General features: G+C 35.7%; 1 protein-coding gene across 3 annotated transcripts in view; it reads right to left on the reverse strand.

Moving 5' to 3' along the window:
• Nucleotides 1–2529: 2529 nt before the first annotated feature.
• Nucleotides 2530–14545, reverse strand: part of LOC101895243 (terminal nucleotidyltransferase 5C) — a 382289-nt gene continuing 370273 nt past the window's right edge. For all 3 annotated transcript variants that reach the window (XM_059120074.1, XM_011292600.3, XM_059120075.1), the window contains one exon: nt 2530–4545. In XM_059120074.1, the coding sequence (XP_058976057.1) occupies nt 2728–4545 (1818 nt within the window). In that variant the 3' untranslated portion in view covers nt 2530–2727. The remainder of the gene's footprint in view (nt 4546–14545) is intronic.

The raw sequence follows: 14545 nt of genomic DNA on the forward strand, positions 1-14545 counted from the left end.
CGATAATTTTAAGTTTATTTTAAAAAAACCGAAAAAATTTTGAACAGTTTGAAATTATTGATAACTTGTTTGCAATATTTTTTAGCTCAATATCACAGACATGAAACTATTGGCGTCCAATGTGTAGCAATTTGAATCTTTAAAATTTTTAAGAAGTCATCTAAACGATTTTTATATCATTTTTGTCGTTCAGAGAGACTTATTTTCTTTCAATTTTGTACTTTATTATGATATAACGAAAATGTCAATTTGGCGCCCAACGTGGCAAAAATTTTGTTGGTCTTCTGGTAGAGGAATAGATTGGTAAATATACTAATAAAGGTTTTGAAATTACGAAGCAAACTTTGTCATTAAATTTGAATGATTTGTTTTAGATCGGCAAATGTGGCGCCCAACGTTTTTTCTTTATTTATTTTATTTTTTTCGTTTTGCTTTGACGAAATTTGCGCCCAAAGGGAGATTATAGCTTTAGTTCCTCAATCGTTCTGATTAATATTCATTTGTTTTATGATGTTCAAATGTGGCGCCCAAGTTTTTTCTTTATTTCAATTTTAAATAGATTTCTTCATGATTACGAGACGGATAAATGTGCAATGGCGCCATTGCACTCATTCTGGAATATGAACCCATTCGGCGGCCAATATTTAGAAAAAATAGAAGCGGCACCCAAACTGATATCACCTGGTCTAACTAATTGCTATATGTCTGAAATTTGTAAATAACTATAAAAGTATTATCTTTATTCTATATGGCGCCCAATGAAATTCCAAAAATTAAAATTCAATTCTTAAATTTCATATCTCAATTGAAAAATAATTATAAATATTTTCCGATATTTTTCTTCTATTCTTTACTAATAAGCGCCCAACAGTTGGCAAAATTTCTACTAAATAATTTTGAAATATGAAAAATTGAATAAATTGCTGAAAATTTCCATGTAGTTGGTACATGGCGCCCAACCAAAGGCCACATTAAAATACAATTTTTGAAAATTGCTTTTCCTATTAATTGTTGGCGTAGCAATGGCGTAATTAATAAAATATTTATGTTTAAAAATAATTTCTATTTTTTTTTTCATTTCAATAATGTTTGGCGCCCAACATATGGCAAAAATTGTATTAAATAATTTTGCAAGGAAATCTAATGAAAAATATTACTGAAAATGGAATTTTGGTGAAATTGAAACTAAAAGTGGCGCCCAACGTGAAGTGTTTTTAACGAAGAAGTGGCGCCCAAGGTGAAATACTGTAATTCTATGGATTATAAGGGCAAGGTTTTGAAAAGTTGTTTTTTTTGTAATTACTAAATAAAAAACTTCCATGGGAATTTCATTTAATAACTGATTTTTGTTTTTTTTTTTAATTTTTTTTTCAAATCCACATAGAAAATTATGTGAATTATTTTTGTGTATTATGGAAAAGTAAAAAAATACTGAATAAGATCAAAACAAAAGGAAGTAGCAATTAAGACTAGAAACTAATGAATGTTTCAATGCAAGAAAAAAACTTATTAAAAATAAGAAAAAATTTAAAGAAGAAAAAAGAAGCTAGAGCCTCCATAGAAATTGTAGGATTTTGGAGTTTTTTTTTTTTAAAGAAAAAAAAACTGATCTCTCTTAAACTATAGCGGATTTCATTCTTAGCTTAGATATATTTAGAAGAACTGATCTGCCAATCAACTTTGCAATACAATGGGTTGTTGTTGCAATTCAAGTGATTGTTGTTGTTGTGGTGGTTGCTGCTGCTGTTGAGGTGTTACATTTATATAAAAATCTTTACCTATTAATAAAATTGAGGGCTCGGAACCATCATAGGGATAAAAGTAGGCAAACTCGCCAGTTAATTTGTTGTTGCTGTTGTTGTTGCTGTTGATGCTGCTACTGTTGTTGTTATATCTGCTTGCATGCAATATATCTGGAAGATCCTCAATGTCACCTTCTAAATGGAAATCATGCTGTTCATGGGTCAATATCAAATCACCGGCCATGGCGGAGGGTAGCGACAACAATAAATTGTCGGTTGTGGCTGCTTGCTTCTTCATCATCATCATCATTGGGTTATTTTCGTCATCTGCTGCTCCTCCGGCTTTATGGTTACATTGGTTATGGTCATCGTCATCATGGGTTTTGTGATTGTTGTTGTTGTTGTTGTTGTTGTTGTTTTTGTCATAATTATTATTATCATCATCAACATTGTCATTGGCGTCATCTGAGGCGAGGAGGCCATTGTTGGCGATGGCGTCTTTGATATCAGGCATGCCACAGCATGCATCATCATCATCATCGTTATCATCATGATCGTTGTGGCGAGTTGCTTTTGCAGATTTCTTTTTGGTCTTCTTGATTTGACTCTTGGCTGGATGGTCGTTGATGGTCGTTGCCAGAGACATGGTTAGAGGCTGCATTGCCTTACATTCGGTGGGGTGGTGGGGAAGTTGGGTGGAAGTAATGGTGCCACGGCTGGTGAGGATTGGAGTTGCTGCTAGTGTTGTGGAATTGTTAATAAACTTGGCCGGAGCTGTTTGTATTGATGTTGTTGTTGTTGTGGCTGCTGCTGCTGCTGCCGCATCCGTTGCAGTTGCTAAAATTCCATTTGGAACCTTAACTGCTACTACGGATTGCAGCTGCTGTTGTTGTGTGTTATGTGTTGCTATTGCTACTGCTGCTGCTGTTGTTGTTGTTATTGTTGGTGTCGTTTCCGACATTTGTGTTGCTGCTGGCACACTTAATCACGTGCTCAACCATGTCGAGTTGCAAGTGCAAATTGTAGCGGGAATCATGGGTGCATAATAGATGCCATTGGCATAGATGAGACTGGGTGGTCCCGCCGGTATCTGTATGGTTTGTGGCATCGCTGTGGCACTGGCTGCTGTAGCCTGCTGCGCTGTTTGTTGTGAGCTTGCCTGTTGTGGCTGTTGTTGTTGCTGCTGCTGCTGTTGTTGCGTTGGATCAACGGCGGCCGCGGCGGCGGTTGACATGGCACAGCAAATAGTGGCTGTTGTGGCAACATTTTGTGGCGTCGTTTGTGGAACCTGTTGTACATAGATGGTGGTGGTTTGAGGCTGCACTAATGTTTGTTGTTGTTGCTGCTGCTGATGATGATGCTGCTGCTGCTGTTGTGATGAGAGTTGTTGCTGATGGTGTGAATGTTGTTGCTGCTGATGATGGTGATGCAGTTGCTGGGTTTGAGGCGGCGTTGCAGCCACCAGTGTCAATGTGTTTGCATGGGACTGTTGTGACTGATGCTGTTGTTGTTGCTGCTGCTGCTGTTCATTTATCGCTTGCTGCTGTTGCTGCTGCTGATACTGTTGCTGTTCCTGCACTTGCTTCTTGTAAAACACCTGACCCGCCAAATTCTGTATCAGCATCAGGGTCTGCCGTCTCTCGTGACCCATCAGGCACACCGTCGATTTCTCGACCACTTCGTGTAAATGCATCAGGTACTGGTACTGCAAGGGCTCCTCGTCGACACCCCAGAAATGATTGCGCAAATATGCCTCCAATTTCACCGTCTGCGTATTTATATCGGGAAAGTCAATGAAGAAACGCGAGCACATGTAACGCTCCAAGGTCTTGATGCGCTGCGTGTCGACGGGTGTGTAGCTGCGCACCAGCAAATTGCAATACTTGAGCAAACCGCCGCCGCGTATCTCTTCGGGCTGCCGCGTTGAGATCAATTTATTTTGCAAATGATACAAGGCCTCCTGGAAATCACCATAGACAGACTCGCCCACCACCGTCGGATAGAAGTTCTCCGATATGGGCAAGGCGGCACAGTCGTAGAACAACAGCAGTGAGTCCAAAACGATTTGGAATGAATCGACCGAAAACTCGAATTGTCGCCGCATTGTGTCGACAAATTTCAGTTCGACATTTTTGTGACCCGGCGAATTGCCCAACGAGATGAGGGACCAACGATCGCCGTCGTTGTTATTATTGACCTTGACCATTTTGCCCACGTAGGCCTCCTTGAGGGCGCAGGGCATGATGCGCCGCTTCGACACACCCTCGGGCAAGAGATCGAGCAGTGTGTTCAGTACCGCTGTCTTAACACGATCAAAGTGACGTGGTGAGCTCAGCTCAATGGCATATATTAAATCCAGATCATTATATGGCTGATCCTCGGAAGCCAAGACATGACTAGCTGCTCCGCCATTTAAACGTATATCTTTGACTATCACACCGGCACCACCGGAACCGACGTCCGCCTCCAGCTTGCGCCTCACCAGATTCACCAAGTCTTTTAGTGTCACCTCGAGTGTGGGGAAATTGCCCCGTCCATGTATGGCCACTTTTTCATCCATGACATGATGCAGCTTGCGCACCTGTTCAAAGGACAACACAGCCAGACGTTGTGTACCGCCCGTATCGACGCTCTCCAGCGAGCCATGATCGGATGTGGAGGCTATCGAGGAACCGGAACTGGGCGATGGTGGCGGTGTTTCGGTGCCGCCATCCGAATGGAAACCATCGTCAATTTGATAAACGTCCATTCTGTCGGATCTCTGTTTGTGATATGACGAATCGGGTGCGTCTAGTTTCCCGCACTGCAATAAGAGAGAAGAAAATAAACAAATTATTAGTGATGATATTTTATAGAATTTATTGAAAATAATTTCGAACAAATATTAAAAGTTATAAAAAATATTATTGTAACTAAAAATTAAAAGCGTTCGTATACAATGGTACATTTTGAGGTAATTATTTAATTACAAGTATTAGTTGGAAAACCTGTCACAGTTTTAATATCGGATTTTAGGGAATATTGTTTCAAGTTTAAACAATTTCGCTAAATAATTTTTAAATGGCGCCCAACGTGGAACCCTAAGAAAATTTTATAAATTCGTAGATTTTTTGCGTTTTTTAACCGTTGAAAAATTAAAAACGTTCAGTTTAACAAATTTTAAAAAAATTTGAAAGTTTTCAACTAATTGACAAGAGTCTGTCAGGAATACAGTCACAGTTTTTTTTATGAATTTTTAAAAGAGTATTAAAGCTACTTTAATGGATTTTTAAGAAGTCCTTAGAATTTTTTTATGGCGCCCAACGTGGAACTTCAAGGAAATTTTGGAAAAATATGACGGAGAAAAAATTCAATATGGTGCGCTTTTATGATTTTTTTTTAAATTTTTGATTTGTAAATGGCGCCCAACTTGTATTGGTTCTTTAGAATTTTTTCTCTCAGATTTATAATCGAGACTTTCAGGACTACTTTAAACACATTATTTAAAACAGCATAATATGTACGTTCATGGACTTTTATTAAAATTTAAATGATTTTTAATGGCACCCAACGTGGAAGTTTAAAAAATGTCTATCAAAAGTGTGCGGTGGAAAATGGTGGAATTTTATGAAGATTGAAAAGATTTTTTTATGTGCACTGGTTCTTTTGAAATTTTTCATAAGTCTCTCAGAGTTATATTCGAATGTGGAAGTTGAAAAAATATAGTTGAACTGTCAGAGACATAGTCGTACTTTTTTAAGATTCCCTTTCAAAAGGGTATCAAACCTAGAATCATTGATTTCAAGAAGATTTCAAATCAATTTTTTGGTGGCGCCCAACGTGGAACTTTAAGGAAATTTAGCAAAAGTCTGTCGGAGATATTTTTAACTCTTCTTACAAGAGCACCTCAAAAGCCAAAATGATGGACTTTTATACATTTCTAAGAAAAAAAAATTAAAAATGGCGCCCAACATGCCTGGATTTCTTAGGGATATTTTTGATAAATCTCTAAGAGTTACAAGCGTAATATTTTGAGGAACTTTATTATGGATTACGATTTTTTTAAGATTATTATAAAATGGAGGCCAAAGCGGAGCTCCAACAAGATTTTTTATGGAGTTTTGTGAAAAAAAATAGCTAAAAGCCTGTCCGAGTTATAACCTTACTTTTTTATTCTGAGACAGAGTTCTAAGACAATTCCACTGAAAAATTTGGCTGAAATAATACAAATACGGAATATCAGGGAGTACCGTTATATGGGGGCTATTCGTTATTGAAGACCTATATATAAAAACACTTCTAGGGGATAAAATACTCACAAGGAACTCCTTGTGCGATTTTTCTGGCAATTCCGTTGAAAACTGTGGCTAAAATCATCAAAAATCATTCATCCAAATACCGAATATCGCTAGGCGCGGTTATATCAGGGCTATACGATATTGTGGACATATTTGAACTTGACCTGCCTGCAGACAAAAGACAGATCTGTTCCACTGGTGGTCAGGACAGAAATCTGGCTCTGTATATACTTTGTTGTACCTAAAATTTTTTTTTCCATGAATTACAAATGGAATCTCGAACTTAGTATACCCTCCATACTATGTATGGTGGAGGGTATAAAAAACAAAATCGTGAATTTTCAAGAAATGTTTAAAAAGAATTTTAAAATGGCGCCCAACATAGAACATTAGTTAATTTTTAAAGGATAAAATCTCATACTTTTATATACTTTGACATTTCTAAAGGAGCAGCAATAGTCTGCCAGGAATATGTAGTAATAGATGTTTGTGACATTTTTGCTAAGCCCGAGGATTTACTAAATTTTTAAAATAATTTTTTAGTGGCGCCCAACATACAATCTTAGGGACATTTTGTTGGAAATCTGTCAGAGACAAAAATATTATAAAAGAAAAAATTGTGAATTTTTAAGAAATTTTAAAAATATGATTTAAAGGCACCCAATGTGAAACTTTAAGTAACATAAACAAATAGTATAAAACTTAAATCTTGGAATGTTAAAAAATTTTCAAAAATGTTTTAATGGCGCCCAATTTTGAACTTTGCTGTTATTAGGGAAAAATATACCCACCATATGGCTAAGAAATAAGCTCTTAATACATTTTTTATTGTATTCAGTAAAAAATTACCACTTTTTTTGAAACGCAAATATATTTGAGCATATTTTTATATTTTCTTATTTAATGAAAAAAAAAAAAAAAATACCCAAAGAAATTCTTAGCTTATCATTTAAAGAATTAGATTTAGCATAAAATTATCGTATATATGCTGTGAGGTATTTAAGAAAATATTTGTGCAATGAATACCTTCACTGGCACATAAAGTGGGTATTTATGTTACCAACACAATGTTGCAGGCTAAGTAGTGCCTTGGCAGATGATGGTGATAAAACGGCAACAAAAATGTGACAAAAAATTTAAAATACTTTAAAAAGGAATTTGCATGGGACCTATAAGGGCCAGAGAAAATTGTTCAGTAGCATATACACGTATGATATATACAATTAGTGTGCATATATAACAAGGTCGCAGCCAAAAAAAATCCAATTAAAATTTGTTTTCTAAAAATAACAACATCATATTATGTGATTATTTAAAAAAAAATGACACTATATTATGTTGATAATTTGACAGCTAGTCCCCGTACTAAACAATGGCAACCATAACAAGGTACAATAATGAAAATTAGTGGAATTTAGAGGGAAGAGAGACCGAAAAAAAGTACTTTGTTTCCCTATGTTTTTGGCCAACAAGCCAACTAAACTAACGTTAACTATTGCCATTATTTCATCATCAGTTTGTGTTTCGTTTTTTTTTGCGTCTAGTTGTTGTCTTTGCTTGGGTAATACCTTCCCCATGGCAATGGCGTCTGTTTGAACAGACACACTCACACACATACAGACATAATGAGGAAATAAAACTTAGTTTTTTGGTATTTTGTTTTCACTTGTTTTGATTTGTAATTTTTAACCATAATTACGATTTTGTGTTAAAAACAGATACTATTGTTTGGAAGGGAATTTTTTTGGAGGGGGCCGTTAAATTGTTGGGGTATTAATATATAAATAAAAATAAACAAACAATAAAATAAGTAGATAAATAAATAAATAAAAAAAATAATAATACAAAGATTAAATAAATAAAAACAAATAAATAATCAATTGACTTTAATAATATCTATAGCTAAAAGAAAGTCGTGTTAGTTACGGATTCGGTTGAAAATTTCTGAGGAGGTAGCATAGAGACAGGAGACAGACAGAGGATACTATTTATTTTTATACGCTCCATAGAATGGAGGATATATTAAGATCGCCATTCCATTTGTAACTCATTGAAATAATCATTTTGGACATAACAAAGTATAAATATTCTTGATCAGCGCAAAATTCGAATACGATATAGCCCATTCCGCCCGTCCGTCTATCCCTCTGTTGTAATCGCGCTAGAGTCAAAAGGAATAAAGATAGGAAGCTAAAATTTTGCCCAGGACAGGCTTTTGTCTGAAGGTAGGTCAAGTTCCAAGATGGGTTATATCGATCCTTGATATCGTATAGAACCAATGTAACGGTACCCCCATGATATTTGGTATTTTTGGTATGATTGTAGCTACAATTTTCAATGAAATTGTCTGAAAATCCACAAAAGGGGTTTCTTCTCAGTACTTTACCCCCTGGAAGAGTATTGTCTATGTAGGTCCAGATGATCGTATATTCTTCATATAAAGGTACCTCCCAATAGTCAGTATTTTGATTATTTTAGCAACATTTTTCAACGGAATCGTCTATAAATCTATACTAGAAGTTCTTTTTAAGCACATAACCCCCTGGAAGAGAAATGTCTATATAGGTCCACAATATCGTATAGCCCCTATATAACGGTACACCCCGATATTCGGTATTTTGATTGTGACAAAATTTTCAATTAAATTGTCTGAACATCCACAAAAGGAGTTCCTTCTGAGTACTTGACTCCTTGAAAGAGTGTTGTCTATATAGGTCCATGATGGTAACGGTAACTTCCTATGGCTAACTTTTAGCCATATTTTTCAATGGAATTGCCTAAAAATCTATACTAGAAGTCTATATAGGTCCATGATATCGTATTTGTGGGTTAAAACGGTACCCGCCGATATTCGATATTTTGAATAAGGTCCCTTATTCACCGGAGTTGTTTCAAATTTCGTATTTAAAATTCGTAATGGGAACTACAGTCTATGCCACAAAATTGTGTATGTAGGTCCAGGTCTTCGTATTGGCCTCACACATCACTACATCTCTATATTCGGTATTTTGATCATTTTAGGTACAATACTCACCGAAATTGTTTGAAATTTCGTATTTTAAGTCCCTAATACAAGGTGAGATGAAAAAACTACAACCAACTTCAGACTGCTGTCATTTCCAAGCCACCCATCCGACAGCTGTTCAAATTATTCCAGAGACAGCTCAGCTCAGTATTGTTAACAAACATTCTTTGTACAGCAGTTTGTAAACAAACAAGACGATCGGGTTTACTTGCCCAAGAGGTCAGCTGAAAATGGGTACCTTCGGTTGGCCACCAGAACTCAAGCGCCGGCCATGGTGATGGTGTGGGCCGCCATAACAGCCGACGGTCGCTCTCCGCTCGTATTAATCGGCCGTGGCATCAGAATAAATGCCGAACATTATGGCGAAAATATTCTGGAGGGTGTTTAAAGCCTTGGCCACGCAAACATTTTGAGCCACCAAGAATGGTTGCTCGCTCCATTTCTAGCACACAATGGCCACCAAAATCTCCGGATACCAATCCGTTGGACTACTGTGTTTGGAGTATTTTGGAAAGCAATGTTGGCACTAAAAAATACCAAAGTGTCGATCACCTCACGCAAGCGCTTCGCCGGGAATGGACAAAAATACCGCAGTGCCTCATTCAGGCAGCGTGTGACGGTTTCATTGGCCGTTTGAAGGCCATAATTCGTGCCAAAAGTGACCAATTTGAACAAATCTAAACTTATTTTAAAATTTGAAACTATTTCCGACTTTTTTGCTTTCATTCAATAAAATTAAAAAAAAAATGTAAAAATTATGACGTTTGACTTTTTTCGGTTTTCGTATCTCACCCTGTAGGTACTACAGACTGTTGCCTACGCAGGTACACGTCTTTGTATAGACCCCATAATTTTACGACTATATCCAGTATTTTCAGGATTTTAACAGATTTTTTTATTTATTTTTTTTTTTAACTTTTCAAATTTGTTCTAAGTGGTGGAGGGTATTCAAAGTTCGGCCCGGCCTTTTTTTATTTTACTATATTCAATTTCGTATGTGTACTGAAAGTACCAAAAGGAACTAAAAAATGTATTGATCAAACGGATAAAAGTTGATTTCGGCAAATGTGGTACTTTTTCCAAAATCGCTGCAAACTATGTATAATTTCACTGTCCAATAGCCACTCTGGGCTTTGAAAAATGCGATGCTATGAGTACTCAGTTTGTAGATCAAACCCCAAAAAAATCGGGTTCTTAGGACAAAGTTTTAAATTAAATTAAATTTTGCTAAATATGTCTCAAAATATCGAGGTCCCTTCTGTATATGGTCAAGCATATATAAAAGCCTTCTAAAATTTTGTCCTAAGAAACAAACACCTGTTTGGCATTTTTCAAAGCCCAGAGGGGCTATCTGACATTGAAGTAATTAAAAGCTTGGCAGTGATTGAAAAATGATGAAAAATTGCTACATCTGCCGAAAATAAAAAGGGATTTTTTAATAATCCGAAACTAATGATATTTTTCTAGGGTACGTATTAAATATACAAATTTCTTTTACTCGGAGACTCACATTGGAATTTGTTGTAGAAAATTTCTTCCTTTGATACCTCCCCAAAAAACTGAAGTATTAGGGGAGATTTTGACTTAAAATGGAAACGTGTTAGATGTACAGTAAAAATGTAAGCACATAATTTGTACTTTTAATATAAACATTTCAAATTAATTTTTCTCAAAAACTATTAAACTTAGATATATGGTTTATTCTGAGATTTATAATGAAATGTGGTCTAGAATATTTCTTCTTCTGACACTTTTTCTCTAAAACGAAATTTTGAGTCGAAAAGGGAACGAGGAAAAATGTATCAAAAAAAAAACTAACAAATATTTTCGATTCTTTTTTTGCGTATGAAAATTACGCTGTTTTGAAAATTTCTAAAATTCCATTTTCAATTTGCATTACTTTTTACAATATTTTTTTATTGACAACAAATTTCGACTTTAGTTTTTGTTGATTTTCAATTTAAAATTTGAGATGTATGTGGCACATTTATATTCTGTCGCCATTGTTTGGTTTCATGTTGTTGTTTCAATTTTATTCTTCTTCATTTTCTTCCGTTTTATCCCACCAAATGGTCGCCGCCGTCCAATGTCCGTCCCTATAGCGAACATTGAAAAGTCTTTGGGGTTCTTATTTTTGTCACTACGTTGTAATTATGCTACCAAAACAACAAAATGAAAATATTTTTAGATTCATGGGTGTTGAGTTTTGTTGTGGTGCTAAGGTTTCCGCATAGTTTTTTTTTTTTTTTTTTTTTTTTTTTTTTTTGGCAGTTTTTCTTGTGTAAATTTGTTGTTATTGTTGTTTTTTTTCACTCAAGTGGAGGAAAACATATGCAAAAACTGTGTATATTTTTAAATTTGTGTTAGACCAGGAATGAGGTTGAAAGCGGGAGGGGCGCTTATTTAAAATTCAAGCAAGTTTTGATAAGTAGGGTCATTGAGCTCACTTCTATGGAACCCAAATCAAACCAACAAAAAACAAAGCAACAACAAAAACAATAAATTGTAAATCTGTGTATCAGTATTAAGTAATAATATTAACATTTCATTTCAGGCGATAGAGAGCAGAAAATAAACAATGTGAAAGAAAGAACGAACGAAAAAAAATTAACAGCTGATATGACACCGGCCGGATTAACAACAACAACAACGACAACATACATAATATTTGTATATACATCTATGTAAATATATAAACAAGTGTGTTTAGACATTTATTTCAAATTCCTCAAAAGAGTAGAAGCGTTTCCTCCTCTGGGTTTCGATTACCCAGACTATCTGAAGAATGCATAGCAAATAAACTGATTAATTCTGACACACAGCAGAAAGATGAAGAGTTCCGAGTAATCAGTAGTTCATGAATGAGATAAGCGAAGAAAAAAATCATAATTGATAAAATGTTATAAAAATGAAAATTAGAATAGTTTTCGGTTTTGAGCTTTGAAAACCGGGAGCAGTCACGATTTAAAGAATACTAAGTCAAATCAGATTATTTTTAATCCAATTCAACTGACTAGGCCAATAGATGCGTAAGAGAGGCGTAAACCAATCAAAATATTCTATTCAAGCTGGGAATTTGTAAATGATTATAGTTTTCGTAGTCTTTATTTTGCCAAAGCGATCCATTTTAAAACAGATTTTTTCCAAAACCGTTAAAATTTTAAAGAAAATTTAAAACCTCAGCGCATGTTTAAACTTTTTGAGGTTTTTTTTGGTGGATTTTAGCGACTCAAGCTCTTGCATTTTTAACTCTAACTCACGAGGAAAGTTTGGACTTCGAAATTAATTTTCGGGGCCTCTTTCTTTACGGCAAAGGCATGGCCATTTTAAAGCTTAAAAACATTGTCAAAGTCCCATTCAAAGCTTGAAAGTGCGAATGTTTAACAAAGCCCTTCCCATATCTCCAGGTCATGGATTTATAAGAATTTTAGTAAATACATTCGAGAGGTTTTGGGATTTTTCGAAGCCAAAAAAACGGAATTTTAAACGAATCATCGAGGCCTATTTGCAAAGCAATATTTGAAGGGCAAATGGCAGAGGATTTTAAAGGATGTTTCCTTTTCTTAACTCAAAGGCGTGAATTTTGAAACTACATTCGAGGGGTTTTAGGATTTTTCGAAGCCACTTTCATGTATCAAAAAACACGGAATTTTAAACGAATCATCGATGCCTATTTGCAAAAGAATATTTGAAGGGCAAATGGCAGGGGATTTTAAGGGATTTTTCTATTTCCTAACCCAAAGGTGTGAATTTTGAAAACAATTTCATAGCTCAATTTTTAACAGATTGAATAGTGAAAAGTCGTGAATTTAGAAGGATGTTCCGACGTCTCGTACAGAGCTAGCCCCTGGATTTATCTATGATATTTGGTAATACTTTACAAGATTAAAAGGTTTCGATTTTAAAGCCAATTTGTGAAGTGTTTTTAATGAGTACAGGGTTGCCCATATTCGACGGACCTTTAGGCCCATTCCAATCGACGAGGCTTGTCCGCAGGCAACATTCTTTGCGTTAATTGAATTTTGTACGGGAACAAATGTAAATCAATGCGAATAATCCGTTGTAAAGTGGGCCGAGCCATGCCCAACTGCTGAGAACGGCGTTTTTGGCATGTTCTTGGAGACCTCTCAACACTGGCTCGTACGGCAGCGATATTCTCGGCTGATCGCCCTGGTCGACTTTTATATGGCCTCTTCGGATTAGAAAGAGCCTTACCAGCCGAAAATTTTTCGTATAAACGCTTAATGGTGTTCTTAGAAGGCGCACTTCTCACATTTTTTAATGTTTTAAAAGCACGTTGAGTTTTCACAATTGACTTCTTCTGTTGAATGTAAATTTCAACTATTTCAGAGCGCTCGCGTGGCGTGTATTGGTTCATTCTAAAAATCTGCTTGGACTGACGCTTCAAACGCGGTATGTGATCAAGCGATGTGACATCTCTGTCAAAAGTTATGGCGTTGCCAGATGGGTCCGTCGAATATGGGCAACCCTGTATTGAAGTTTGTTGTAAACGAAACTTCGGAGCTGTTCCAAGACTTAATGGGATAAAATTTATATCTCACAGACACATTGAGGACTTCAATGGCTAGAATATAATACAAAAAGGGTTTCAAGACCCTTACAAGGTTGAAAGGATAAATTTCTAAATTTGGTCAAATTTATTGCTTAGGTTTGAGGTTCAACGAATACTGATATTTTTAGCTAAGAATTAGGTTAAAAAAAATTTTCATAGCCTTTGCAGGTCCAACAACTGATTTTTTTTTAACAAATTATACTTGCATTGATTAACAATTAAGCCTTTGGATTTGGAAGAGTCTTCAAATTTTTTTTTAAAATCCAGGGATTTTAGTTTTGGAAGAGTCTATAAAAATTCATGTTGTAATCCTTGAAAGGAAACAGCAAGATTTGTCCAAAAAAAAAAATCTATTTCTTATGTCCAGTAGATGGCTCAAACATTTCCTTTTTGAGAAACCGTATTCGACAGTTCACAACTTTCGGCCAAGCGAAGCAACTCTCTAGCTCTTTTGAGTCTATTTTTTTCTGTTGCGGTGTAAGTTCTTGCACTTTTTGCAATTTCAATGGCTTTACACCGCGCACATATTTCAATATTTGCCGAATGGAATATTGCAATATGTTCAGCTCACGACCACTTCCTTGAAGTCGGGCTACGCTACCAGTATCACGGTAACCACCCCAGCGGTGGTACGAGACACAAAATATTTATTCACATTTAAATTCTGCAGTGCTCTAACGATAGCCACTTGTGGTTTTCCAGCCAAATATAAAGAAATTACACTATCACGCTTGAATTCCATCACGAATAACTTTTTTTCTGGAAAATTCTCACCAAAATGCTTTCGTACGTTTGTTAACAATATAATGAGCTATCACTGGAGTAATTTTAACAGCTTAGAAATGAAAGCAGTTTGAAGTTGTTTTTGGCAAAAGATGGAAATTTATTTTAAATCCACACTTTTCAAAATCTTTGGATTTGAAGGTAT

The sequence above is a fragment of the Musca domestica genome, unplaced genomic scaffold (genome assembly GCF_030504385.1).
Source record: "Musca domestica strain aabys unplaced genomic scaffold, Musca_domestica.polishedcontigs.V.1.1 16, whole genome shotgun sequence".
In the NCBI taxonomy this organism is placed as follows: Eukaryota; Metazoa; Arthropoda; class Insecta; order Diptera; family Muscidae; genus Musca; species Musca domestica.